The sequence below is a fragment of the Chiloscyllium punctatum genome, chromosome 14, assembly GCF_047496795.1.
Source record: "Chiloscyllium punctatum isolate Juve2018m chromosome 14, sChiPun1.3, whole genome shotgun sequence".
In the NCBI taxonomy this organism is placed as follows: domain Eukaryota; kingdom Metazoa; phylum Chordata; class Chondrichthyes; order Orectolobiformes; family Hemiscylliidae; genus Chiloscyllium; species Chiloscyllium punctatum.
The window spans coordinates 1958273-1985046 of record NC_092752.1 but is presented as its reverse complement, the minus strand read 5'-3'; the positions used below and the strand labels follow the sequence as shown (position 1 = coordinate 1985046).

Here is a 26774-nt window from a genome sequence, read left to right as displayed (position 1 = left end):
GATAGTGCAGGGAGACCACATTACATTGGCTGATATCCTTTCTTCCATCACCAAATTTGAAATTCACAAAATAGCAACTCAGTTTCACCTACATAACACGTGCCTCCACCTTAAACCAAAAGACTACAGTGAAGTCTTTAGGATGATTCTGTGGAATTTGATAGGATGCTAAATAAATGCACATTCTTTCACATACATCGAGTCGTAGAGGTAGATAGCACAGAAACAGTCCCTTCAGTTGAACTCACCCATGCTGATCAGGTTTCCTAAACTAGTCTTAATTGCCTATGTTTGGCCCATTTTGCTCTAAAGCTTTCCTGTCCATGTACCTGTCCAAATGTACTTTAGATGTTTTTAGATTAGATTAGATTAGATTAGATTACTTACAGTGTGGAAACAGGCCCTTCGGCCCAACAAGTCCACACCGCCCCGCCGAAGCGTAACCCACCCATACCCCTACATCTACCCCTTACCTAACACTATGGGCAATTTAGCATGGCCAATTCACCTGGCCTGCACATCTTTGGACTGTGGGAGGAAACCGGAGCACCCGGAGGAAACCCATGCAGACACGGGGAGAACGTGCAAACTCCACACAGTCAGTCGCCTGAGGCGGGAATTGAACCCGGGTCTCAGGCGCTGTGAGGCAGCAGTGCTAACCACTGTGCCACCGTGCCGCCCATGTTGCTATTGTACCTGCCACCACCACTTCCGCTGGCAGCTGATTCCATGCACACATCACTCTGCATAAAACTTTGGCCCTCAGGACCCTTATAAATCTTTCCCCCACGGTAGAGGAGTCCAAAACTAGAGGGTATAGGTTAAGGTTATTAATCTATACACTCTAGTTTTGGACTCCCCTACTGTAGGGAAAAGATCTTGGCTATTCACCTTATCTATGCCCCTCATGATTTAATAAACTTCTATAAACGCAACCCTTAATCTCCTACAGTCCAGGGAAAATAGTTTCAGCCTATATAGCCTCTCCTTACAATCAAATGGACAATGAAATGTCCTTGACAAATAGAATTAAGGAGAGTCCCAAGGCATTCTATTAGAAGCTAGGGAAGGGGTACGGTCCATTCAAGGATAAAAGAGGGAAATCATGCATGGAGCCAGAGGAAGTATGTTGCATATGCACTCACGAAGAAAGATATGGTGAACGTTAAGATCAGAGGATGTATGTTGATATTAAGGGGGGGGGGGGGAACGGTGGGGTTGGATGTCTTGGAAAACATGAACGGAGTTATGTTCCCTTGGCCTGATGGGATCTATCTCAGGATACTGAGGGAGGCAAAGAAGGAGATTATTAGGGTCTTGAAGGGATCTGTTCAGCCACAAGCGAGGTTTCAGAAGACTGGAGAATGTTGTTCCTTTACTTAAGAAGGGCAACAGGAAAAATTCAGGAAATTCGAGGCTGGTGAACTTTACATCAGTGGTAGGAAGCTATTGAAAAAAATTGTTAGGTATGGGATTTAATTGCATTTGGAAAAGAATTGATCTATTTGGGATAGTCACCATGGCTTTGTGTGGGGTAGGTCTTGTCTCAATAGCATCCTATCAAATTCCCCTTTGAGTTTGTTGAGTAAGTGACCAAGATGGTTGATGAGGGTAAGGCAGTGGATGTTGACGACATGAACTTTACTAAAGCATTTGACCTCATGGTAGGCTGGCCCAGAAGATTAATACAAAATTGGCTTGGTCATAGAAGACAGAGGTTAGTTGTAGAGGGGTGTTTTCCTGTTTAGAAATCAGTGACCAGTGGTGTTCTGAAAGATCAGGACTGGAACCTCTACATGTAAATGATTTAGCTGGTCTGATTAGTAGGATTGCAGAGCACATGGAAATTGGAGGAGTTATGGATAGTGAGAAAGTTAGTCAAAAATACAGCAGGGTAGGGAACAATGGAAAATTGGGGGTGGAGAAATAGCAGATGGAGTTTAATCCAGGCAAGTGCAAGTTGATGCATTTTGGGAGGTTGAATGCAAGAGGAACATACACAGTAAATGGCAGGACCTTTAGGAGCAGTGATATACAGATGGATCTTGGTGTGCAGGTCAACAGCTCCCAAAAATGGCAAAACAAGTAGGTAAGATGGTAAAGAAGGCATATGGCATGCATACCTTCACTGATTGGGACACAGAGTATAAAATTTGGTAAGTCATGTTGCTGCTCTACAAAATTTTAGTTAGGCCACATCTTAAGTATCGTATATAGTTCTGGTTGCCACACTATAGGAAGGATGTTAAGGATTTGGAGAGGATCCAAAAGTGGTTTCCTGGGTTAGACGCTAGTTAAGACTTTCACATTTACTGCAATGAAGAGGGAGGTTTTTACTCAGCAGTAGTAACCCAGCTCCACGGTGATAAACAGCTATCTATAGGGTACTACTCTAGTGCTGAGGGTCCCAAAGTGAATGGCTTGCCCAGATATATAGCTGCTTTAGACTGTGCTACGTGGGAAGTGAGGGTATATAGTTTTGCATACCAAACACACCCTTGTAGAAATGTTAAATACAGGGAAATTACGCACGGTCTCTAACAGGAGATGGGCAAAATGGGAGGCTGTTCTTTTGCCACCAACCAAGTCTGTTAACATTGTACGAGATATCCGGGAAAACCCAGCAGAAGGGATGTTAGGCAATGGCAAACCACGTGTGTGGGAATGTGGATGAAAAAGTAGAGGAAAGTGGGATAAAGGATGTACCCCATGGAGGTACCAGACAAGATCCTGTTCGTGGATGGCTCGCGGAAATATGTAAACGGTTTGCCACGAATGGGATGGGCAGTAGTGAACAACGAACTACAAGTTATCTGAGCTGGGTGAATGCAAAGAGGTCTGTCAGCCCAGTTGGCGGAGTTAGTGGCCATCACCCAGGCCTTCACGGAGGTGACAGGGAAGAATATTAACATTTACATTGATAGTAGATACGTGCTTGGGATTGCCCATGATTACATGACAGTTTGGGGAAGATGAGGATTTGTCACCACAGGGGGCACCCCTGTCAAGCATGGGCAGATAATAAAGACCTTACGGGAGACCAACGAGTTCCCATCGGAGGCTACAGTGTTGAAGGTCAAGGCCCATCAGAAGGAACCAGATAAACAGAATCCTGAGTGGCACATTTTTAATCAGCTCTAGAGACGGAAGACATCCATGCTTTGCTGAGAATGACCCCACTATAAACATTACCCAACTGCACGGTGATACCCCCGAGGGTGAATGCGCCAAGTGTAAGGTGCAGGGGGCCATGCCAGACGAGGAAGGTATCTGGAGATTGAATGACAAGGTCCTGCCCCCAGCGTGCATCCAACATACTCTTATGCAATTACACCATGGCATTTCCCATGTGGGGCATGATGCTATGATAACCAGCATCGGGAAGGAATGGTGGTGGAAGGGCATGGGCAGAGATATAGCTTGATTCTGTCATTGCTGTGTGACGTGTGCCCAGCACAACAGAGGCAGGCCCATTAAAACTACAATGGGGTCCCAGCCATGCTCAAAGGGGTCCTGGGAGCATGTTCAGATAGATTTTACAGGACTGCTTTCCCAATCCTATGGGAAGACATATTGCCTTGTGATTATTGACCAATTCACCAGGTGGGTCAAACTAGTGATCTCTGTGTGCACACGCACAGAACACAAGAAACCGTCTTTCGTGGGCTTTTGTTGTACATGTCATCTAGACTATAAAAACTGCTGTACCTGTTGTTCAGGGAGAGATGGCATGGTCAAGTCCTGCAATTAGGGTCAGAATCACACTGTCCCTCCCAAAACCTTTTGACTTAATAAATTTGATTGATTTGCTTCTACATTTGATCGACTTGCTTCTAAATTTGAGTTTTATAAACATTACTACAACAGAGGGACATGATCACGTCCAGACAGATGGGATTCGTTTAAAATAGTATCAAGGTTAGCGCATAAATGGCGGGCTGAAGGGCCTGTACTGTACTGTTCAATATTCTATGTAGGAGCAGTTAGTTTCAAAATGTTAAACTTGCGACAGGGAATGAAAACCAATTCACAGTTGCTGTACTTTTGCATATTAGGGATCAGATTGCTTTCCTCGTATAAATACTAAAGGAACTTTCCAAGAAGGTTAGAGCTCCTATATGTATCTTTAAAAGAAATCAAGGCCCTTACAAGCACTTCCAGTTGTACTTCTATAAGCAAGTCTGGAATAATCAGCCCTTCCCTCTTCGTCTCTTAAGTATCAATGGGCAAAGATCATTCAGAAACATGAGGTGCATGAGATGAGGTGTAATTATTAATTCTGCACAACACTTAAAGGATTCCAGTTCCTGCTTCCTACGTAGTTCTATGTTCTGTACAAAATGAAGAACACTATCACATACAAGCACAAGAAATAGGAGCACACTATATAGCCACTCAATGCCATAGCTAATCCTCTACCCCAGCTACAACTTTCCACAGTTATCAATTAAATCTTGAATGTACTCTATGTCTGAGCATCCACAGTTTTTAATACATAAAATGCAATAGATTCACAAGCCTCTGAGTGAAGAAACTGCTCATCCCAGTGCTAATGCAAACCCTTACACTGAGACTGAGACACCCAATTCTAGATACACCAGCCAAGAGAAACAGCTATTCAGCACCTACCATTTGAAGTCACTTAAGATTTTATACATCTCAATGTGATCATCTTATATTCTTCTAAACTTCACAGGACATATAATACCCTCAGCCCAAGTTATTTAAGTTACTGTTACCCGATATGTTTCAAAACATTTAGCAACGTTCATTATTTTGATACGAGATCGCGAACTGAAGTTACGACATGCAGAAATTCAGACTGAAGTTCAGGATTGACCTTTAAAGTTCCAGACCTTACAAAGCAGGTGTGGCAAAGTTTGGAGCTAACCACAAGAAACCAAATAACTTTTAACAAATTGACAAAGTATCCGGGACTTCGTAGGAGAGTCATAGTGGAAAGAGGAAGGGGATTTTAGTCTGGAATATCTATGGTTATGTTTTGTAGCACTTTACATAGAAAACTACTTAAAAGTAATTAGATAAGACCATTTTTTAAATTTAGTAGTGGTTGGTTAATTTGATTCCTCTACAGCAAAATTAATTTGTTTTAAACCACAGAATCTTGCTGTTATATTCTTCAGTAAATTACTGAATCTTTTGGAGATCATGACAATGTCAACAAGCAGAAGAGAAAAAGTGAAATCAGAAAATAAAATGCTACATTTCCAAGAGGTGCATATTATACATTTGATGCATTCCAACATCACAAAGTTGTATCAAGAATTAATTGATGTGGTAAGTATCTTTGCAAAACTAATTATATCTGATCAAGCAGGTGCACAAACGAATGTTAACAGCCATTTACTTGCAAAGGAAGTTCTAACCTTAACATTCAGAAGCTGTTCTCAAGATGGCTTATTGGATAATTTGATACTATCAGTCTAGCCTACAGCTTGGATTTAAACAACACTTTACTTTTAAAGAGTCATAGAATGATTGCAACACAGGGGGAGGCCATTGGCCGTTAATGTCTGTGTTGGGTCTCAGAAGGTTAAGCTTTATGCAGAGACACTCCAAAGTACATTCCCCTTTTCAGATAATAAGCCAGTTCCCTTTGAATACCATAACTATCTGCAGCAGGCACTCTGAGGGCATCCCTAGTGCTCAATCAATATTGCAGGGCCAAAATCCTGGAAGTCCCTCTCTAAATTAGAGGTTTATAAAATCATGAGGGGCATGGCTAGGGTAAACAGACAAGGTCTTTTCCCTGGGGTGAGAGAGTCCAGAACTAGAGGGCATAGGTTTCAGGGAGAGAGGAAAGATTTAAAAGGAACCTGAGGGGTAACTTTTTCACGCAGAGGGTGGTACAAGTATGGAATGAGCTGCCAGAGCTATTGCTGGAGTCTGGTACAATTATAACATTTAAAAGACATCTTGATGGGTATATGAATAGGAAGGGCTTATAAGGATATGGGCCAAGTGCTGGTATATGGGACGAGATTAGTTTAGGATATCTGGTTGGCATGGATGAGTTGGACTGAAGGATCTGTTTCCATGCCGTACATCTCTATGACTCTATAATTGCACTGTGGGTTGACCAAAACCAAACAAACTGCAGTGGTTCATGAAAGCAGCTCACCACCACCTTGCAAGGGCAACCAGTGACATCCACATCCCATGGATTAACAAAAATACACTTTCACACCCTAACCACTTACTGCACAAAAAGAGTTTTCCTCATGTCACCATTGCATTTTTCATCAATTACCTTACTGGCTGAATGATTTTTTTTGTTTTTAAATACAGGTTTATCACAACATCCTTGCTCCTCTGTAGTCTATACCCCTGTTGATAATGCCCAGGGTGCCACAACTATACTCTCAACCTGTCCTAAGTTCTTCCCTAAAATTTCTATATAACATTTCATGCCAGAGGTACAATTTCTCTGCAATTCTTCCAAAACAATAACATTAAATTATTTATTTTTCATGTGATTACAAGCTAAGCCAGCATTTATTGACTATCCCCAAATGCCTCCAGCAGGGTTGTTGGGCTGCAGGTGAGTTATCTTAACTGTGCGAGTTAGTCTGTCCAGGTTATCTTAGTGTTCATATGAATAAACAATTGTGAACCTGTACGTGAGATTCTTGTGATCCATCATTAGAAATAAGCACAACAGTGCAAAATCTCTTCAGTTCATGATTTTGAAATAATTGCAGTCCAGGACAGATTTCACCAGCACATGCTGTGGAAGCAACTTCTGATCTCTCTAAAGGTGCATGTGTGGACTCAAAAGACTAACAATGAGTATTCCTGACAGCTTCACCATCATGATTACCATAAAGTTCAGTTAAAAATTAAAATGTTCTCAATCGAGTTTTCTTGGGTCATACCTTTCTGATAAAGTTGACATGACATTCTCCTCTTTGCTGTAAAGGAGGACATTCTGGAGGCACTGGGTATTTGTTATGTTGTGAACTCTGCTGTGCTGCATAAGAGACTGCAGATAAAAAGTGGACCTCGATGAAGTTTCTTTCTCTGATCACACCAGTAGAATCAAAAGTCTGAAGTAATTAAGAAAAAGAGGAAAATCAAAGACTTGTGAAAATGTTAGGCTCACATTTCAGAAACAGATTGGCCTTTACAATCTTTATTTTAAAGCAGGCAGATATCTTTGTCGATAATAAATGCAAACTTATTTATTCACTTTAAAGTACTGAAAATAAACCACTTGAACAACATAAAAAATGATATGGGAGATTTCACTTGGTACCAGGTTCAGTGAAGAGGAACCCAGGAAGCAGCAATCAATTGTGTTGGATCCACATAGAGCAGTAGGTTTATAATGCCCTACCCAAGTGATTGTCTTAAGTGGGCTTGAACACTCGCATTGATCCGGAATGAAGTCGCAAACAAACTCAACATCTTCATCAGACACACATTTGCAAATGTGAAGGAGAAGGTCATTAAATATCAGCCTGGCTGATTTTTAAAATCACCTCCATTAAATGGCTTTATTGCCTGGACTAATAATTCATAGACACAGGCTCATATCCTGCCACAATAGCTGGGGAACTTAAATTCAATTGATTACATAAATCTGGAAGAATAAAAACCACTAATTATTAAGGCTCTGTTTCCATGCTGTATGATTCTATTGATGACCGTGAAGTCATTGCATTATTGGAAAAACCCATTTGGTTCACTTCAGTCCTTGAGGGAAGAAAATCTGCCATCCTAACCCAGTCTGGCATATTTATAGCACCAGACTAACAGCAATGTGGTTCCCCAACTTCCCTCAAAAATGGCTGATCAAGGGTCTCATTTATTTTTATTCACTTAGAGTCACAGAGTGGTAGAGATGTACAGCATGGAAACAGGTCTTTCAGTCCAACTTGTCCATGCCGACCAGATATCATAGAATAATAGAATCATAGAATCTCTACAGTATGGAAACAGGCCTTTTGGCTCAACACGTCCACACCGACCCTCCGAAGAGTAATCCACCCAGACCCATTCCCCTACCCTATCACTCTACATTTATCCCTGACTAATGCACCTTATCTACACATAGAGTCATAGAGATGTACAGCATGGATACAGACCCTTCGGTCCAGCCCGTCCATGCTGTACAGATATCCCAACTCAATCTAGTCCCACCTGCCAGCACCCGGCCCATATCCCTCCAAACCCTTCCTATTCATATAACAATCCAAATGCCTCTTAAATGTTGCAATTGTACCAGCCTCCACCACTTCCTCTAGCAGCTCATTCCATACACGCACCACCCTCTGCATGAAAAAGTTGCCCCTGAGGTCTCTTTTATATCTTTCCCCTCTCACCCTAAACCTATGCCCTCTAGTTCTAGACTCCCCGACTCCAGGGAAAAGACTTTGCCTATTTATCCTATCCATGCCCCTCATAATTTCGTAAACCTCTATAAGGTCACCCCTCAGCCTCCGACACTCCAGGGAAAACAGCCCCAGCCTGTTCAGCCTCTCCCTATAGCTCAAATCCTCCAACCCTGGCAAAATCCTTCTAAATCTTCTCGGAACCCTTTCAAGTTTCACAACATCTTTCCGATAGGAAGGAGACCAGAACTGCACGCAATATTCCAACAGTGGCCTAACCAATGTCCTGTACAGCCGCAACATGACCTCCCAACTCCTGTACTCAATAATCTGACCAGTAAAGGAAAGCATACCAAACACCTTCTTCACTATCCTATCTACCTGCGACTCCACTTTCAAGGAGCTATGAACCTGCACTCCAAGGTCCCTTTGTTCAGCAACACTCCCTAGGACCTTACTATTAAGTGTATAAGTCCTGCTAAGATTTGCTTTCCCAAAATGCAGCACCTCGCATTTATCTGAATTAAACTCCATCTGCCACTTCTCAGTCCATTGGCCCATCTGGTCCAGAGCCTGTTGTAATCTGAGGTAACCCTCTTCACTGTCCACTACTGTACCTCTTATGCTCACATCCAAATCATATATGTAAATGACAAAAAGTCGAGGACCCAGAACAGATCCTTGTGGCACTCCACTGGTCACAGGCCTCCAGTATGAAAAACAACCCTCCACCACCACCCTCTGTCTTCTACCTTTGAACCAGTTCTGTATCCAAATGCTAGTTCTGCATGTATTCCATGAGATCTAACCTTGCTAATCAGTCTCCCATGGGGAACCTTGATGAATGCCTTACTAAAGTCCATTTAGATCACATCTACTGCTCTGCCCTCATCAATCTTCTTTGTTACTTCTTCAAAAAACTCAATCAAGTTTGTGAGACATGACTTCCCACGCATAAAGCCATGTTGACTATCCCGAAACAGTCCTTGCCTTTCCAAATACACGTACATCCTGCCCCTCAGGATTCCCTACAACTTACCCACCACCGAGGTCAGGCTCACCGGTCTTTAGTTCCCTGGCTTGTCTTTACCACCCTTCTTAAACAGTGGCACCACGTTAGCCAACCTCCAGTCTACCGGCACTTCACCTGTGACTATTGATGATACAAATTTCTCAGCAAGAGGCCCAGCAATCACTTCTCTAGCTTCCCACAGAGTTCTTGGGTACACCTGATCAGGTCCTGGGGATTTATCCACCTTTAACCGCTTCAAGACATCCAGCACTTCCTCCTCTGCAATATGGACATTTTGCAAGATGTCACCATCTATTTCCCTACAGTCTATATCTTCCATATCCTTTTCCACAGTAAATACTGATGCAAAATATTAATTTAGTATCTCCCCCATTTTCTGTGGCTCCACACAAAGGCCGCCTTGCTGATCTTTGAGGGGCCTTATTCTCTTCCTAGTTACCCTATTGTCCTTAATATATTTGTAAAATCTCTTTGGATTCTCCTTAATTCTATTTGTCAAAGCTACCTAATGTCCCCTTTTTGCCCTCCTGATTTCCCTCTTAAGTATACTCCTACTTCCTTTATACTCTTCTAAGGATTCACTCAATCTATCCTGCCTATACCTGACATATGCTTCCTTCTTTTTCTTAACTAAGCCCTCAATTTCTTTAGTCATCCAGCACTCCCTATACCTACCAGCCTTCTCTTTCACCCTGACAGGAATATACTTTCTCTGGATTCTTGTTATTTCATTTCTGAAGGCTTCCCATTTTCCAGCCGTCCCTTTACCTGTGAACATCTGCCTCCAATCAGCTTTTGAAAGCTCTTGCCTAAAACTGTCAAAATTAGCCTTTCTCCAATCCTTGAACACTATGGGCAATTTAGCATGGCCAATTCACCTAACTTGCACATCTTTGGATTTGGAGCAAACAAAAATTAGAGATCATAAATTTAAGATAATCCTAATAAATCCAAAAGGGAATACAGTAGAAACTTGTGTTTTTTTAAATCACTCATGGGATATAAGTGTTCCTGGCTGGGCCAGAATTTATTGCCCGTCCCTAGTTGCCCTTTGAATGGATGGTGGTGAGCTGAGCTCATGAACCACTGCAGTCCAAATGCTGTAGGTTGACCCACACTACCATCAGGAAGGAAATAGCAGGATTTTGACCCAGTGACACAAAAGGAAAATTGATGTATCACAAGACTGGACAATGTATGGTTCAAAGAATGTGCACATAGTGTGTTCCCATGTTTCCACCTGCTGCCCTTGCCCCTCTAAGTGGTAGTGGTCATGGGCTAGAAGGTGCTTTCTAAGATTTTTTTTAAAATCTGGTTAAGAATAGTGAAGATGCTTCAACAGAAGAGCTAGATAAAGGCATAAGGATGCAAAAGAATATAAAGTTGTGCACATAGGGCGAGATGATGTCGGGTAGAAAGAGGCTCATGTAAAGCAGAGACTAGTTGGGCTGAATGGCCTGTTTCTACACTATATGTTCTATGTAATGCTTTCACCAAGGCACATTGGACAATTGAGTTCACATTCCCATCAACTTTCCCTTCATACATATCACATCACTTCCATACAGTACTCTTCTGGGTGAATGAGAGACCACCTTATAAGCATGCCTGTCCCTTAATCTGACAGGTAATGCATGGTTGGACTGCTGATTAGTCATTTTACACAGAAATTTAGGAATAATGATAAATGTATTTTGTAGCAACAAATCCTCTCATTTTAATTACACTAATGTCAATAATGAACTTCAAGCTTTGAGCCAAAGAAAGCCTTTAGATTACACAAATACTCATCTGAGCAATCATTATTTGCCTAAACTAATATAGTCCTATTTGCCAGCACTTGGGTTGTTTGCTGATTATCAAGCACTAGGAAGGAAATTAAGCACAGGTCCTCAAGGGTCATATTCTCCGGATTACTGCCTGAGCCATGTGCTAACTGGCATAGAGATAAGAAAGTTAGGGAAGTAAACACGTGGCTAAGGGATTGGTGTGGGAAAGAGGGACCCCATTTCATGGGACATTGGCATCAGTTTCGGAACCAGAGAGATCTGTACCTTTGGGACGGTCTCTATCTGAACAGATCCGGAACCAGTGTTCTAGTGAAAAGGTAAAATAGGGTGGTTAGTAGGACTTTAAACTTCTGAGTTGGGGGGAGGAAAAGGGAAAGCAACAGGGAGTATGGAGTTAGATGGAAAGAGAGGCAGCAGGATAGCATGTGTGCAGGTGGGTTTAAGCTCGAGACAGACCAGGAATGCAGCAAAAAGGAAGGAGAACTTAGGACATCTTATGATTTTCAATATCTCTAATAATGATAAGAAAGCTAGCATTAAGGCACTTTACCTGAATGCTCGTGGTATTCATAACAAAGTAGATAAATTAACGGCACAAATCATTGTGAATGATTATGATGTGGCTGGCATTACAGAGACATGGTTGCAGGGGGTTCAGGACTGGCAGATAAATATCCAAGGATTTACAATTTATCGAAAAGACAGGGAGGTGGGCAGAGGGGGCGTGGCTGACCTGTTAGTTAAGAATGAAATTAAATCTATGGCACTGAATGACATAGGGTCAGATGGTATAGAGTGTGTGTGGGTGGAGTTGAGGAACCACAAAGGCAATAAAACCATAATGGGAGTTATCTACAGACTTACTAACAGTGGGCAGGACCAAGGGCGCAAGATGTACTGGGAAAGAGATGTATCATGTCAGAAAGGCAAGGTCATGGTGATCGTGGGGGACTTCAATATGCAGGTGGACTGGGTGAATAACGTTGCCAGTGGATCCAAAGTAAGGGAATTCATGGAATGCTAATAGGATGGCTTTTTGGAGCAGCTTATGATGGAGCCACAAGGGAGGGGCTATTCTGGACTTAGTGCTATGTAAGGACCCAGACTTTATAAAAGATCTTAAAGTAAGGGAACACTTAGGAGACAGTGATCATAATATGGTAGAGTTCAGTCTGCAGTTTGAAAGAGAGAAGGCAAAATCGGATGCAATGGTGTTGCAGTTAAATAAAAGTAATTACAGGGGCATGAGAGAGGAACTGATAAAAATCAACTGGAAGCAGAGCCAGGTGGGGAAGACAGTAGAGCAACAATGGCAGGAGTTTCTGGGTGTAATTGAGGACACAATACAGAGGTTCATTCCAAAGAAAAAAAAGATTATCTGGGTTTTGTTTTGGGGGTGGGGTGTAATTAGACAGCCATGTCTGACAAAGGAAGTCAGGAAATGTATCAAAGAAAAAGAGACAGCCTATAAAGTGGCCAAGAGCACTGGGAAATCAGAAGATTGGGAAGGCTACAAAAACAAACAGAGGATAACAAAGAGAGAAATAGGAAGGAGAGAGTCAAATATGAACGTAGGCTAGCCAGTAACATAAGAAATGATAGTAAAAGTTTCTTTCAATACATAAGAAACAAACGAGAGGTAAAAGTAGGCATTGGGTGATCCAAACTGATGCTGGAAGGCTAGTGATGGGAGATAAGGAAATAGCTGAAGAACTTAATAGGTACTTTGCATCAGCCTTCACAGTGGAAGACATGAGTAATATCCCAACAATTATGGAGAGTCAGGGGACAGAGTTGAGTATGGTAGCTATTACAAAAGAGAAAGTGCTAAAAGAGCTAAAAGGTCTAAAAACAGATTAACCTCCAGGCCCCAATGGGCTACATTCTAGAGTTCTGAGGGAGGTGGCTGAGGAAATACTGGAGGCTTTGGTTGGAATCTTTCAAAAGTCATTGGAGTCAGGGAAAGTGCTAGATGATTGGAAAATTGCTGTTGTAACCCCCTTGTTCAAGAAAGGATCAAGACAAAAGATGGAAAATTACAGGCCGATTAGCCTAACCTTGGTTGTTGACATTATCTAGAATCCATCCTTAAGGATGTGATTTCTCAATTCTTGGAAGTGCAGGGTCGGATTAGAACAAGTCAGAATGGATTTAGTAAGGGAAGGTGTCTTTTATATCTTTCCCCTCTCACCCTAAACCTATGCCCTCTAGTTCTGGATTCCCCCAACCCAGAGAAAATACTTTGTCTATTTAGCCTATCCATGCCCCTCATGATTTTATAATCCTCTAAAAGATCACCCCTCAGCCTCTGACGGCCCAGGGAAAACAGCCCAAGCCTATTCATGCATGGAAATGAGATATTATTGCTCTTACAGAGTCATAATTGAGCGAGAAAAAACAGGATTGTCAGCTCAATATTCCAGTGTATAGTATCTGGAAGCAAGAGAAGGTTGGTGATGTGTCAATAGGAGGCTGTGTAGCAATATAGATCAAGGAGTCAATTACTATAGAAAGGTGGGATGATATAGAATTGTACAGCACAGAAACCGCCCTTTGGCCCATCCAAATGTACATCAAATCTTCATGAGCCCTCCATTCCACTCAATTCATAGCTTTGAATATTATGACACTACATATGCTCACCCAAGTACTTTTTAAAGGTTGTGAGATTTCCTGTCTTAACTATTCTGCCAGGCAATGAATTCCAGACCCCTACCACCCTCTCCGTGAAAGAGTCTTTCCTCAAGTCTCCTCTAGACCTTCTACCTTTCACCTTAAGTGTGCCCCCTTGTTACTGATCCTTCAACTAAGGGTTTGTTTATATGTGGCGGCACTGTGGCTAGCACTGCTGCCTCAATGCACCAAGGACCTGGGTTCAATTGCAGCCTCGTATAACTGTCTGTGTGGCGTTTGCATATTCTCCCTGTGTCTGCCTTAGTTTTCTCCAGGTGCTCTGGCTTCCTCCCACAGATTAGATAGAATTGTCATGGTAAACATCGGGTAATAGAATGGGAAAAGTACAGCACAGAACAGGCACTTCAGCCCACGGCGTTGAGCCGAGGATTATTCCTAATCTAAAATAAAATAACCTAACCTACGCACTCCTCAATTCACTGCTGTCCATGTGCATGTCCAGCAGTCGCTTAAATGTCCCTACTGACTCTGCTTCCACCACCACCTCCTCTGGCAATGCATTCCATGCATTCACAACTCTCTGCGTAAAGAACCTACCTCTGACATCTCCTCTATACCTTCCTCCTAATATCTTAAAACTATGACCCATTGTGCCAGTCAATCTTGCCAAGGGGAAAAAGTCTCTGGCTACTGACTCTATCCATGTTTCTCATTATCTTGTATACCTTGATCAAGTCTCCTCTCTTCCTCCTCCTCTCCAGAGAGAAAATTCCAAGCTTAGTCAACCTCTCTTCATAAGACAAGCCCTCCAGTCCAGGCAGCATCCGGGTAAACCTTCTTTGCACCCTCTCTAAAGCCTCTGTATCTTACCTATATAAAGGGCGACAAGAACTGGGCAATATTCCAAGTGTGGTCTCACCAGGGACTTGTAGAGCTGCAGCAAAACCTTGCAGCTCTTAAACTCGATCCCCATTAATGAAAGCCAAAACACCATATGTTTTCTGAACAACCCTATCCACTTGGGTGGCAACTTTGAGGGACCTATGCACTTGAACACCAAGATCCCTCTGTTCTTCCACACTTCCTAGAATCCAGTCTTTAATCCTATATTCAACATTCGAGTTCAACCTTCCAAAATGCATCACTTCGCTTTTATCCAGTTGAACTCCTTCTGCTATTTCTCAGCCCAGCTCTGCATCCTGTCTATGTCGCGCTGCAGCCTGTAATAGCCCTCGATACTATCAACGGTACCTCCAACCTTTGTGTCATCGGCAAATTTACTAACCCACCCCTCAACCTTCTCATCCAAGTAATTTATCAAAACTACAAAGAGCAGAGGCCCAAGAACAGAGCCCTGCGGGGCACAATTCACCACTGACCTTCAGGCAGAATACTTTCCATCTATAACCACTCTCTGCCTTCTGCCAGCCAACCAATTCTGAATCCAGATAGCCAAATTTCCCTGTATCCTGTACCTCCTGACTTTATGAATGAGCCTACCATGGGGCACCTTATCCAAATGCCTTGCTGAAGTCCACATATACCACATCCATTGCTCGTCCAACATCGACCTGTCTTGTCACCTCCTCAAAGAACTCAATAAGATTTGAGAGGCATGACCTGCCTTCATAAAGCCATGCTGCCTTTAATCCTGCTATGCTTTTCCAAGTAAATCTTATCCCTCAGAATTCTTTCCAGAACCTTGCTGACCACAGACGTAAGACTGACTGCTCTGTAACTGTCAGGGATGTCCCTATTCCCCTTCTTGAAAAGAGGAACAACATTTGCTTCCCTCCAATCCTCAGGTACGACTCCTGTGGAGAGTGAGGAAGCAAAGATTTTCGCCAGCGGCTTAGCAACCTCTTTTTTCCCTTCCCGGAGGAATCTCAAATAAAGCTGGTCTGGCTCTGGGGACTTATCAATCTTAATGCTTGCCAAACCTTCCAGCACATCAACTTCATCAACCTTGATTTGTTCAAGCCTGTCTCCCAGCTCCTCAAAGTTCTCATTCACAACAAGGTCCCTATCCTTAGTGAAAGTCATAGCAAAAAACTCATTTAGGGCTTACCCTATCCGCTCAGGCGCCACGCACAAGTTCCCTATGCTATCCCTGACCAGCCCTACCTTCTCCCTGATCATTCTCTTATTCCTCACATATGAGTTAAAATACCTTTGGGTTCTCCCTAATCCTTCCTGCCAAGCCTTTTTCGTGCACCCATGGGTCATCGGGATTTGGGGAGGGGGATGAGATGCTCCTTGCAAGGTCAGTGCAGACTTGATGGGCCGAATGGCCTCTAACTGCACTGTAGGGCTTCTATGATTCAATATACACCCTGTCCATGCCCCTCAATTTTATGCACCTCTATCAGGGTGAAGGTGCAGGACTATATGCTTATGTAAAGGTGAAGACAGCCCTAGATATTAAAGAATGTTCAAGATTGGTTAAAAATAAGGAAGCTACTGCAGATACCCAAAGGCTCAAAACACCAGATGTCCGAGAGGAATACAGAAAGTGAAGGGTATTGCTCAAAAAAGAAATTAGGAGATCGAACAGGGGTCATGAAAAACACTGGAACCACTTGGGTAAATCTTTTTCACACACTCTCCAATGCTTTCATATCCTTCCTAAGTATGTGATCCCAAAACAGGCACAATACTCCAACATACATACGGTTCTGTGGACATGGGCGAGACTCTCAGATGGTTTGTTGCCTCCTGGGTGCCAGGGTCCGAAACATCTCGGACCGTGTCTTCAGAATCCTTAAGGGGGAGGGTGTGCAGCCAGAAGTCATGGTGCACATTCGCACCAATGACATAGGTAGGAAGAGGGGTGGGGAGGTCATTCAGGAGCTCAGGGAGTTAGGCTGGAAGCTAAAAGCTAGGACGGACAGAGTCGTCATCTCTGGGTTGTTGCCGGTGCCACGTGACAGTGAGGCAAGGAATAGGGAGAGAGTGCAGTTGAACACGTGGCTGCAAGGATGGTGTAGGAGGGAGGGCTTCAGGTATTTGGACAATTGGACTGCATTCTGGGGAAGGTGGGACCTGTACAAACAGGACGGTTTGCACCTGAACCAGAAGGGCACCAATATCCTGGGAGGTAGGTTTGCTAGCACTCTTCGGGGGGGGTTTAAAGTAATTTGGCAGGGGGATAGGATCTGAACTTGTAGTCCAGCAAGTAGGTTAGCTGTTTTTCAGGATGTCCAAGAATGTAGGGAGGCTGTGGAGAAGGTAGCACTGACAGGGAATACTTGCGGACACAGAGATGGGCTCAAGTGTGTATACTTCAACGCAAGGAGTATCAGAAATAAGGTGGGTGAACTTAAAGCACGGATCGGTACTTGGGACTACGATGTTATGGCCATCACGGAAACATGGATAGAAGAGGGACAGGAATGGCTGTTGGAGGTTCCTGGTTACAGATGTTTCAGTAAGATTGGGGGGGGTGGTAAAAAAGGAGGCAGGGGATGGCGTTGCTAATTAGAAATGGTATAACGGCTGCAGAAAGGCAGTTCGAGGGGGATCTGCCTTTGGAGGTAGTATGGGCTGAAGTCAGAAATAGGAAAGGAGCAGTCACCTTGTTGGGTGTTTACTATAGGCCCCCCAATAGCAGCAGAGATGTGGAGAAACAGATTGGGAAACAGATTTTGGAAAGGTGCAGAAGCCACAGGGTCGTAGTCATGGGCGATTTCAACTTCCCAAATGTTGAATGGAAGCTCTTTAGATCAAGTAGATTGGATGGGGCTATGTTTGTACAGTGTGTCCAGGAAGCTTTTCTAACTCAGTATGTAGATTGCCCGACCAGAGGGGAGGCCATATTGGATTTGGTACTTGGTAACGAAACGGGACAAGTGATGGGCTTGTTAGTGGGTGTACATTTTGGTGATGGTGATCACAATTCTGTGACTTTGACCTTGGTTATGGAGAGAGATATGCGCATGCAACAGGGTAGGTTTTACAACTGGGGGAAGGGTAAATACGATGCTGTAAGACAGGATCTGAGGAGCATAAGTTGGGAGCATAGGCTGTCAGGGAAGGATGTCGTGGAAATGTGGAACTTTTTCAAGGTACAGATACGATGTGTCCTTGATATGTATGTACCTGTCAGGCAGGAAAGAGATGGTCGTATGAGGGAACCTTGGTTGACGAGGGAGGTTAAATGTCTTGTAAGGAGGAAGAAGGAGGCTTACATAAGGTTGAGGAAACAAGGTTCAGACAGAGAATTGGAGGGATACAGGATAGCTAGGAGGGAGCTGAAGAAAGGGATTAGGAGAGCTAAGAAAGGGCATGAAAAATCTTGGCGGGTAGGATCAAGGATAACCCCAAGACCTTTTATGCATATGTGAGAAACATGAGAATGACGAGAACAAGGGTAGGTCCGATCAAGGACAGTAGTGGGAGACTGTGTATTGAGTCGGAAGAGATAGGAGAGGTCTTGAATGAGTACTTTTCTTCAGTATTTACGAACGAGAGGGACCGTATTGTTGAAGAAGAGAGTGTGAAACGGACTGATAAGCTAGAGGAGATGCTTGTTAGGAAGGAAGATGTGTTGGACATTTTGAAAAACTTGAGAATAGACAAGTCCCCCGGGCCTGACGGGATACATCCTAGGATTATGTGGGAAGCAAGAGAGGAAATTGCAGTACCGTTGGCAATGATCTTTTCATCTTCACTGTCAACGGGGGTGGTGCCAGGGGACTGGAGAGTGGCGAATGTTGTGCCCCTGTTCAAAAAAAGGAATAGAGATAACCCCAGGAATTACAGGCCAGTTAGTCTTACTTCGGTGGTAGGCAAAGTAATGGAAAGTGTATTGAGGGATAGGATTTATGAGTATCTGGAAAGACACTGCTTGATTAGGGACAGCCAGCACGGATTTGTGAGGGGTAGGTCTTGCCTTACAAGTCTTATTGAATTCTTTGAGGAGGTGACCAAACATGTGGATGAGGGTAGAGCAGTGAATGTGTTGTACATGGATTTTAGTAAGGCATTTGATAAGGTTCCCCATGGTAGGCTTATGCGGAAAGTCAGGAGGCATGGGATAGTGGGAGGTTTGGCCAGTTGGATAGAAAACTGGCTAACTGGTCAAAGTCAGAGAGTGGTGGTAGATGGTAAATATTCAGTTAAGTGGAGTTCCGCAGGGATCAGTTCTGGGTCCTCTGCTGTTTGTAATTTTCATTAATGACTTGGAAGAGGGAGTCGAAGGGTGGGTCGGTAAATTTGCAGATGATACGAAGATTGGTGGAGTTGTGGATAGTGAGGAGGGCTGTTGTCGGCTGCAAAGGGACTTAGATATGATGCAGAGCTGGGCTGAGGAGTGGCAGATGGAGTTCAACCCTGTCAAGTGTGAGGTTGTCCATTTTGGAAGGACAAATAAGAATGCTGAATACAGGGTTAACGGTAGGGTTCTTAGTAAGGTGGAGGAGGAGAGGGATCTTGGGGTCTATGTTCATAGATCTTTAAAAGTTGCCACTCAGGTGGATAGAGCTTGTAAGAAGGCCTATGGCATATTAGCGTTCATTAGCAGAGGGATTGAATTCAAGAGTCGTGAGGTGATGTTGCAGCTGTACAGTACCTTGGTAAGGCCACATTTGGAGTACTGTGTGCAGTTCTGGTCGCCTCACTTTAGGAAAGATGTGGAAGCTTTGGAGAGGGTGCAGAGGAGATTTACCAGGATGTTGCCTGGAATGGAGAATAGGTCGTACGAGGATAGGTTGAGAGTGCTAGGCCTTTTCTCATTGGAACGGTGAAGGATGAGGGGTGACTTGATAGAGGTTTATAAGATGGTCAGAGGAATAGATAGAGTAGGCAGTCAGAGACTTTTTCCCCGGGTACAACAGAGTGTTACAAGGGGACATAAATTTAAGGTGAAGGGTGGAAGGTATAGGGGAGATGTCGGGGGTTGGTTCTTTACCCAGAGAGTGGTGGGGGCATGGAATGCGCTGCCTGTGGGAGTGGCAGAGTCAGAATCATTGGTGACCTTTAAGTGGCAATTGGATAGGTACATGGATAGGTGCTTAAGCTAGGACAAATGTTCGGCACAACATCGTGGACCGAAGGGCCTGTTCTGTGCTGTATTGTTCTATGTTCTAACTGTAGCTGAACAATGATTTATGTAGGTTTGTAGTAACATCTTTGATTTTGTAATTTATGCCTCTATTTGTAAAGTACAGGATCCATTATGCCTCAACTACTTTCTCAAGCTGTCTTCAATGAGTTGTGCACATATACCCAGAAGACAGACTCCCTCTGCTCCTACAGCCCCTTTAGAATTGCATAATTTATCTTACATTGTCTCTCCTGCTCTTCCTAGTAACATTTTTGAATTTTGAATAAATAAAAATCTATTTTTTCAAAAACTCTGGTAAAAGAGATAGCTAAATCAATGTAAAAGCATTCATTTTCATCTTGTGCTTAACATTTAGTGTCTTTTCAAAAAAGAATTAGGGCAAAATTAAATTATTTTCCACTGGACGGGGAAGGGGGAATTAAATTTAAGGATGAACAAACTGCAGCTGCTTCCCTTCATTGAGAGTTAGGTGATTATAAGAACTCCCACACCAGCTGGAGAACTGTACAATCCAAGGGGGAGGGTGGGGGGTTAGAATAAAATGATAGAGTTGTCAATGCCATTCTGCCAATAATCTACACAAAACATTGAGAAGTGTGTTTTTTTTGGTGTTTTGGAACTATTGTTGAATTAAAGCTATTCTCAGATTGCCAGATATATATACATAATTGGAATAAACTTAAAAATGACAAGTAAACACAACCAGCAAACACAGATAGGTATGGGTAATTAGGGAAGAGCAATAAATGCTGACCCAATCAGTGACACATTCCTTGAATAAAATTTAAAAATCCAAAAAAAGTGGAAGAGAAATACTTTAAAATTAATTTTTAAATTAAGCTAAAGTTCGAGCGTTAAATGAGTTTTGTAAAGTTTAACTCACATATCGACTAAACATGTTGTTTGATGTCCCAACTGTGATATTGTTGATAAGGACAGTTGCAACAGTATCGAGTCCATCACAAACTAGATTTATTCTCTTCCATTTACTGTTATAACAAAATGATGCATGTATTAGTTTGAAAAAATCTTATTTTGTCTTATTACAGTAAGGTCCCTGTTGCCCCTCTTGAACCAGGTTTCAAACTTAAACAGTTCCCCCATGTTTTAAAGTTAGCTTAGCAAATCAAAGTCCAATCACGCACCTGCATTCCATGCTAAATCTGAACAGCAGCGGGGAAAATTAAATTAAAAGCAATCACAGCAGAAAGAAAACCAGTACTATACCCCAAAAATACAAATAGCAAATGGCTTTTTCACATGGTTTCATTTCAATGATTCTATATACAACTCGTAAAACCAGTAGCTGGAGGAGGACATTCTGCCCTTTGAACCTGCCAAGCCGTTTGATAAGAACATGGCTGATTTGATTGGAGCTTCAACTCCACATTTCAGCCCACCTCAAATAGCCAAAGACTATGTTTCCTCCGAGAACGTAGTTCCATATTTTATATTGCCTCTTTTGCTCTTCCTGCCAAAATATGAAAGTTGCTGTATAATTATCTGTCTCTTAAAATTCTCTGAAGGAAGAGACAGCAAAAATGGATTCCACACTCTAGAATTTTTAAAAATGTAAATGTAAAATCATTATTATATCTACTTTAAACAATTTAGCTCAGAATCAAATAAGCCTCCAAAGTTCCAAACAGTGTGCATCAGACTGAAATGCTGTGTGATGCAGTCAATGGACTTGGGGTTGGGAAACACAATTTGTGTTCAGGTCAATTAGGACAAAATCTTCGCCCTCCCCAGTGTTTAACTGGAGACATTTGGAATCACCCAAAATTGGACATCAATCAGATCATCTGACAAAGCAAAGGAAGTGAATGGCAGGAATGAGGAGATAAGGGAGCCGAATGGACACCCGAGAGCCATGGTGCAGAGATTTTTGAAGCTTAATGTCCTGATTGTGACACTCCATGCAAAATTTCGAGGTGTAACACACTGCAGATATTGTTTACAAACATAAGGGTTAGAAGTAGGAACAGGTCACTCAGTCCCTCGAGACTACTCTGCCATTCAAGTCATGATTATATCACACTCTCAACCATCTCCAATAACCTTTTCAGTCCACTGTTTAACAAGAATTCATCGGCCCATCGTAAAAATATCCAAAAATGTTCCTGATCAATAGTGAAATCCCTTCCTCTTCTATCTCCTTCCCTATCTCATCCCTTTATTCTGCAATGTTGAGCTGTCAATCCTGCCACTCACTCACCATGGCTCCATTATAGCAATGATATCATCTTCCCATCATGTGCCCTTAACTCGACTACCTTGTTTAATCAGACACCTTGCATTAAAATAATTACCATCGAACCTTGCAAAACTCCCTTCTGCCTCATTTTGTCCATAACTTGTGTGCCTTCTTGACTCCTTTGTTGTCAGTTCTAAGTTTGGCCATTCATTTCCACCGACTGACTGTTCTCTCTAGATCCCGCTAACACCAACACCAGCCACCAGCCCCTCCTCCTCACTATCCCCCCATCCATGATTTGGAGATGCCGGTGTTGGACTGGGGTGTACAAAGTTAAAAATCACACAACACCAGGTTATAGTCCAACAGGTTTAATTAGAAGCACACTAGCTTTCGGAGCGACGCTCCTTCATCAGGTGATTGTGGAGGGCTTGATCGTAACAGAATTTATAGCAAAAATTTGCAGTGTGATGTAACTGAAATTATACATTGAAAAACTGATTGTCTGTTAAGCCTTTTATCTGTTCAAATACAGTGATAGTTTCACTTCTTTCATGGGAGACTTTAACTTTCCTGATATTGATTGGGAAAGCTATAGCTCAAGTTCGTTAGATGGGTCAGTGTTTGTGCAATGTGTGCAGGAGAGTTTCCTGACACAATATGTAGATAAGCCAACAAGAGGTGAGGCCATACTGGATTTGGTTCTGGGTAACGAACCAGGCCAGGTATTAGAACTAGAGGTAGGTGAGCACTTTGGGGACAGTGACCACAATTCGGTGATTTTTACTCTAGTGATGGAGAGGGATAAGTGTGTACTACAGGGCAAGAGTTATAGCTGGGGGCAGGAAAATTATGATGCGTTGAGGCATGACTTAGGATGTGTGGATTGGAAAAGTAGATTCCAAGGCAAGAGCGTAATTGATATGTGGAACTTGTTCAAGGAGCAACTATTGAGTGTCCTTGATAAGTACGTACCTATCAGGCAGGGAGGAAAGGGTCGTGTGAGGGAGCCGTGGTTTAATAAAGAGTTGGAATCCCTTGTTAAATGGAAGAGGGCGGCCTTTGTAAAGATGAGGCGTGAAGGTTCAATAGGGGCGATTGAGAGTTATAAGGTAGCCCGGAAGGACCTGAAGAGAGAGCTAAGAGCAGCAAGGAGGGGACATGAAAGGTCCTTAGTTGGTAGGATTAGGGAAAACCCTAAGGCTTTCTATAGGTATGTTAGGAATAAAAGAATGACTAGGGAAGGAATAGGTCCAATCAAGGATAGTAATGGGAAGTTGCGTGTGGAGGCTGAAGAGATTGGGGAGGCGCTGAATGAATACTTTTCGTCAGTATTCACTCAGGAACAGGACATTGTTGTCGATATGAATACTGAGGCACGAATAAGTAGAATGGATGGCTTTGAGATATGTAGAGAAGAGGTGTTGGAAATTCTGGCAAGGGTGAAAATAGATAAGTCCCCTGGGCCTGATGGCATTTATCCTAGGATTCTCTGGGAAGCAAGGGAGGAGATTGCAGAGCCATTGGCCTTGATTTTTGTGTCCTCTTTGTCGACAGGAGTAGTGCCAGAGGACTGGAGGCTAGCAAACGTGGTTCCCTTGTTCAAGAAGGGGAGTAGGGATAATCCTAGTAACTATAGGCCAGTGAGTCTCACTTCTGTTGTGGGCAAAGTCTTAGAGAGAATTGTAAGGGATAGGATTTATGCACATCTGGATAAGAATGATGTGATCAAGGATAGTCAGCATGGTTTTGTGAAGGGCAGGTCATGCCTCACAAACCTTATTGAATTCTTTGAGAAGGTGACTAAGGAGGTAGATGAGGGGAAAGCGGTAGATGTGGTATATATGGATTTTAGTAAGGCGTTTGATAAGGTCCCCCATGGTAGACTACTGCAGAAAATACAGAGATATGGCATTGAGGGTGAGTTGGAGGTTTGGATTAGGAATTGGCTCTCTGGAAGAAGACAGAGGGTAGTAGTTGATGGCAAAGGTTCATCTTGAAGTGCCGTTACTAGCGGTGTTCCGCAAGGATCTGTTTTGGGACCATTGCTGTTTGTCATTTTTATAAATGACCTGGAGGAAGGGTTAGAAGGTTGGGTGAGCAAGTTTGCGGATGATACGAAAGTCGGAGGAGTTGTAGACAGTGAGGAAGGATATGGCAGGTTACAGCGGGATATAGAGAAGCTGCAGAGCTGGGCAGAAAGGTGGCAAATGGAGTTCAATGTAGCTAAGTGTGAAGTGATTCACTTTGGTAAGAGTAATAAAAAGATGGATTACTGGGCTAATGGTAGACTACTTGGTAGTGTGGAAGAGCAGAGGGATCTTGGTGTCCATGTACACAGATCTCTGAAAGTTGCCACCCAGGTAAATAGTGCAGTGAAGAAGGCATATGGCGTACTGGCTTTTATTGGTAGAGGAATTGAGTTCCGGAGTCCTGAGGTCATGCTGCAGTTGTATAAGACTCTGGTGCGGCCGCATCTGGAATATTGTGTGCAGTTTTGGTCGCCATACTATAGGAAGGATGTGGAGGCACTGGAACGGGTGCAGAGGAAGTTTACCAGGATGTTGCCTGGTATGGTAGGAAGATCCTATGAGGAAAGGCTGAGGCACTTGGGGTTGTTTTCATTGGAGAAAAGAAGGTTTAGGGGTGATTTGATAGAGGTGTACAAGATGATTAGGGGGTTAGATAGGGTTGACAGTGAGAACCTTTTTCCACGTATGGAGTCAGCTATTACAAGGGGGCATAGCTTTAAATTAAGGGGGGGTAGATATAGGACTGATGTTAGGGGTAGGTTCTTCACTCAGCGAGTCATAAGTTCATGGAATGCCCTGCCAGTAGCAGTAGTGGACTCTCCCTCTTTATGGGTATTTAAGCAGGCATTGGATAGGTATATGGAGGATAGTGGGTTAGTGTAGGTTAGGTGGGCTTTGATCGGCGCAACATCGAGGGCCGAAGGGCCTGTACTGCGCTGTATTCTTCTATGTTCTATGTTCTATGTGTAAATCACAAAACCCTTTTTTTTAAGTTGCTTTCTAGGATTAGCTGTTAACAATGGTGATAGCTAGACAATACGTTGAAGGTGTTAGCCCCCTGTGTTCTCTGTCTATAACCTGATGTTTAGATTGATTCTAACCTAAAAAGTGAGATAACAGAGTTTTACATAAATTTATGCAGTTTTTGAGCTCAGAGTTCTACATGAATGTATGCAGTTTTTGAGCAAAGTGCAATGTAACTCTGCAAGTACAAATTCACCCCACAAAATATATGTGTGCATGTGGGTCTTTGTCTGTCTGGGGTGGGGGTTGTGAGTGTGAGAAAGTGTGTGCGTGTGTGTAGTGAGTGCAGAGTGTCTTAAGTCTGTGAGGGGGTGCATGTGTGAGTGTGGGAGTGTGTGTGTCTATAAGGGTGTGTGTGGGTGTCTGTGTGCGCATCTGTGTGTCCATGTGTATAGGAATATCTGTGTGTGTGTGTGTGTGTGTGTGTGTGTGTGTGTAGTGCAATGGTGATCACCTGTAATGTGACATGAACCTAAGGTCCCGGTTGAGGCCCTCCCTATGGGTACCGAACTTAGCTATCAGTCTCTGCTTGGCCACATTCCTCTGCTGCCTGTCCCTGTTCCCTCCATCCAAGTTAACTTAAAACACCCTCCAACACCAGTAGCACACCTCTCCAAAGGATGCTGGTCCTATTCTGGTCCAGGTGCAACCCATCCACCTTGTATAGTTCTGCAGCCCCCAGCCCCCAAAAACAATTCCAATGTCCCAGAAATCTCAAGCCCTCCCTCCTGCACCATATCTTACAGTGTGGAAACAGGCCCTTCGGCCCAACAAGTCCACACCGACCCTCTAAAGAGCAACCCACCCACACCCATTCCCCTACATTTACCCCTTCGCCTAACACTATGGGCAATTTACTATGGCCAATTCACCTAACCTGCACATCTTTGGATTGAGGGAGGAAACCGGAGTACCTGGAGAAAACTCACGCAGATACGGGGAGAATGTGCAAACTCCACACAGAAAATAGCCCGAGGCGGGAATTGGACCCAGGTCTCTGGCACTGTGAGGCAGCAATGCTAACCACTATGCCACCGTGTCACCCATATCCCAAACTCGGTAGTATGTGGCACTGGAAATAATCCAGAGATTACTATATATTATGGAGTCATACATACGGAAAGAGACCCTTCGGACCATCTCAACCATGTTGACCAGGTTTCCCAAAACTAAACTAGTCCCATTTGCCTGCACTTGGCTCATATCCTTCAAAACCTTTCCTATTCACTGCCTGTCCAAATGTCTTTTAAATGCAGTAACTGTACCTGCATCTACTACTTCCTCTGGCAGTTCATTCCATAGACAAACCTGCATCTATGTGAGAAAGTTGCTCCTCAGGTCCCTTTTAAATCTTTGTCCTCTCACCTTACAACTATGACCTCCAATTTTGAACTCCCCCACCCTAGAGAAAAGACCTTTGTTGTTCACCTTATCTATGCCGCTCATTATCTTATAAATGTTTATAAGGTAACCCCTCAACCTCCTACGCTGCAGTGAAAGAAGTTCTAGCCTATCCAGCCTCTTGTCATAACTCAAAACCTCCACTCCCAGCAACAACCTTGTAAATCTTTTCTGCATCTTTTCCAACTCAATTATATCCTTCCTACATCAAGAAGACCAGAACTGTATACAGTATTCCAAAAGTG

The 26774-nt window shown here is 43.2% G+C and overlaps 1 protein-coding gene across 2 annotated transcripts in view; it reads right to left on the bottom strand.

Annotated features, from left to right (window-relative positions):
* Positions 1-26774, bottom strand: part of manba (mannosidase, beta A, lysosomal) — a 97099-nt gene that overhangs the window by 56762 nt on the left and 13563 nt on the right. For both annotated transcript variants that reach the window (XM_072583742.1, XM_072583743.1), the window contains exons 3-4: positions 20759-20864; positions 6897-7067 (exon numbers count right to left, since the gene is read on the bottom strand). In XM_072583742.1, coding sequence (XP_072439843.1) covers positions 6897-7067; positions 20759-20864 — 277 coding nt within the window. The remainder of the gene's footprint in view (positions 1-6896; positions 7068-20758; positions 20865-26774) is intronic.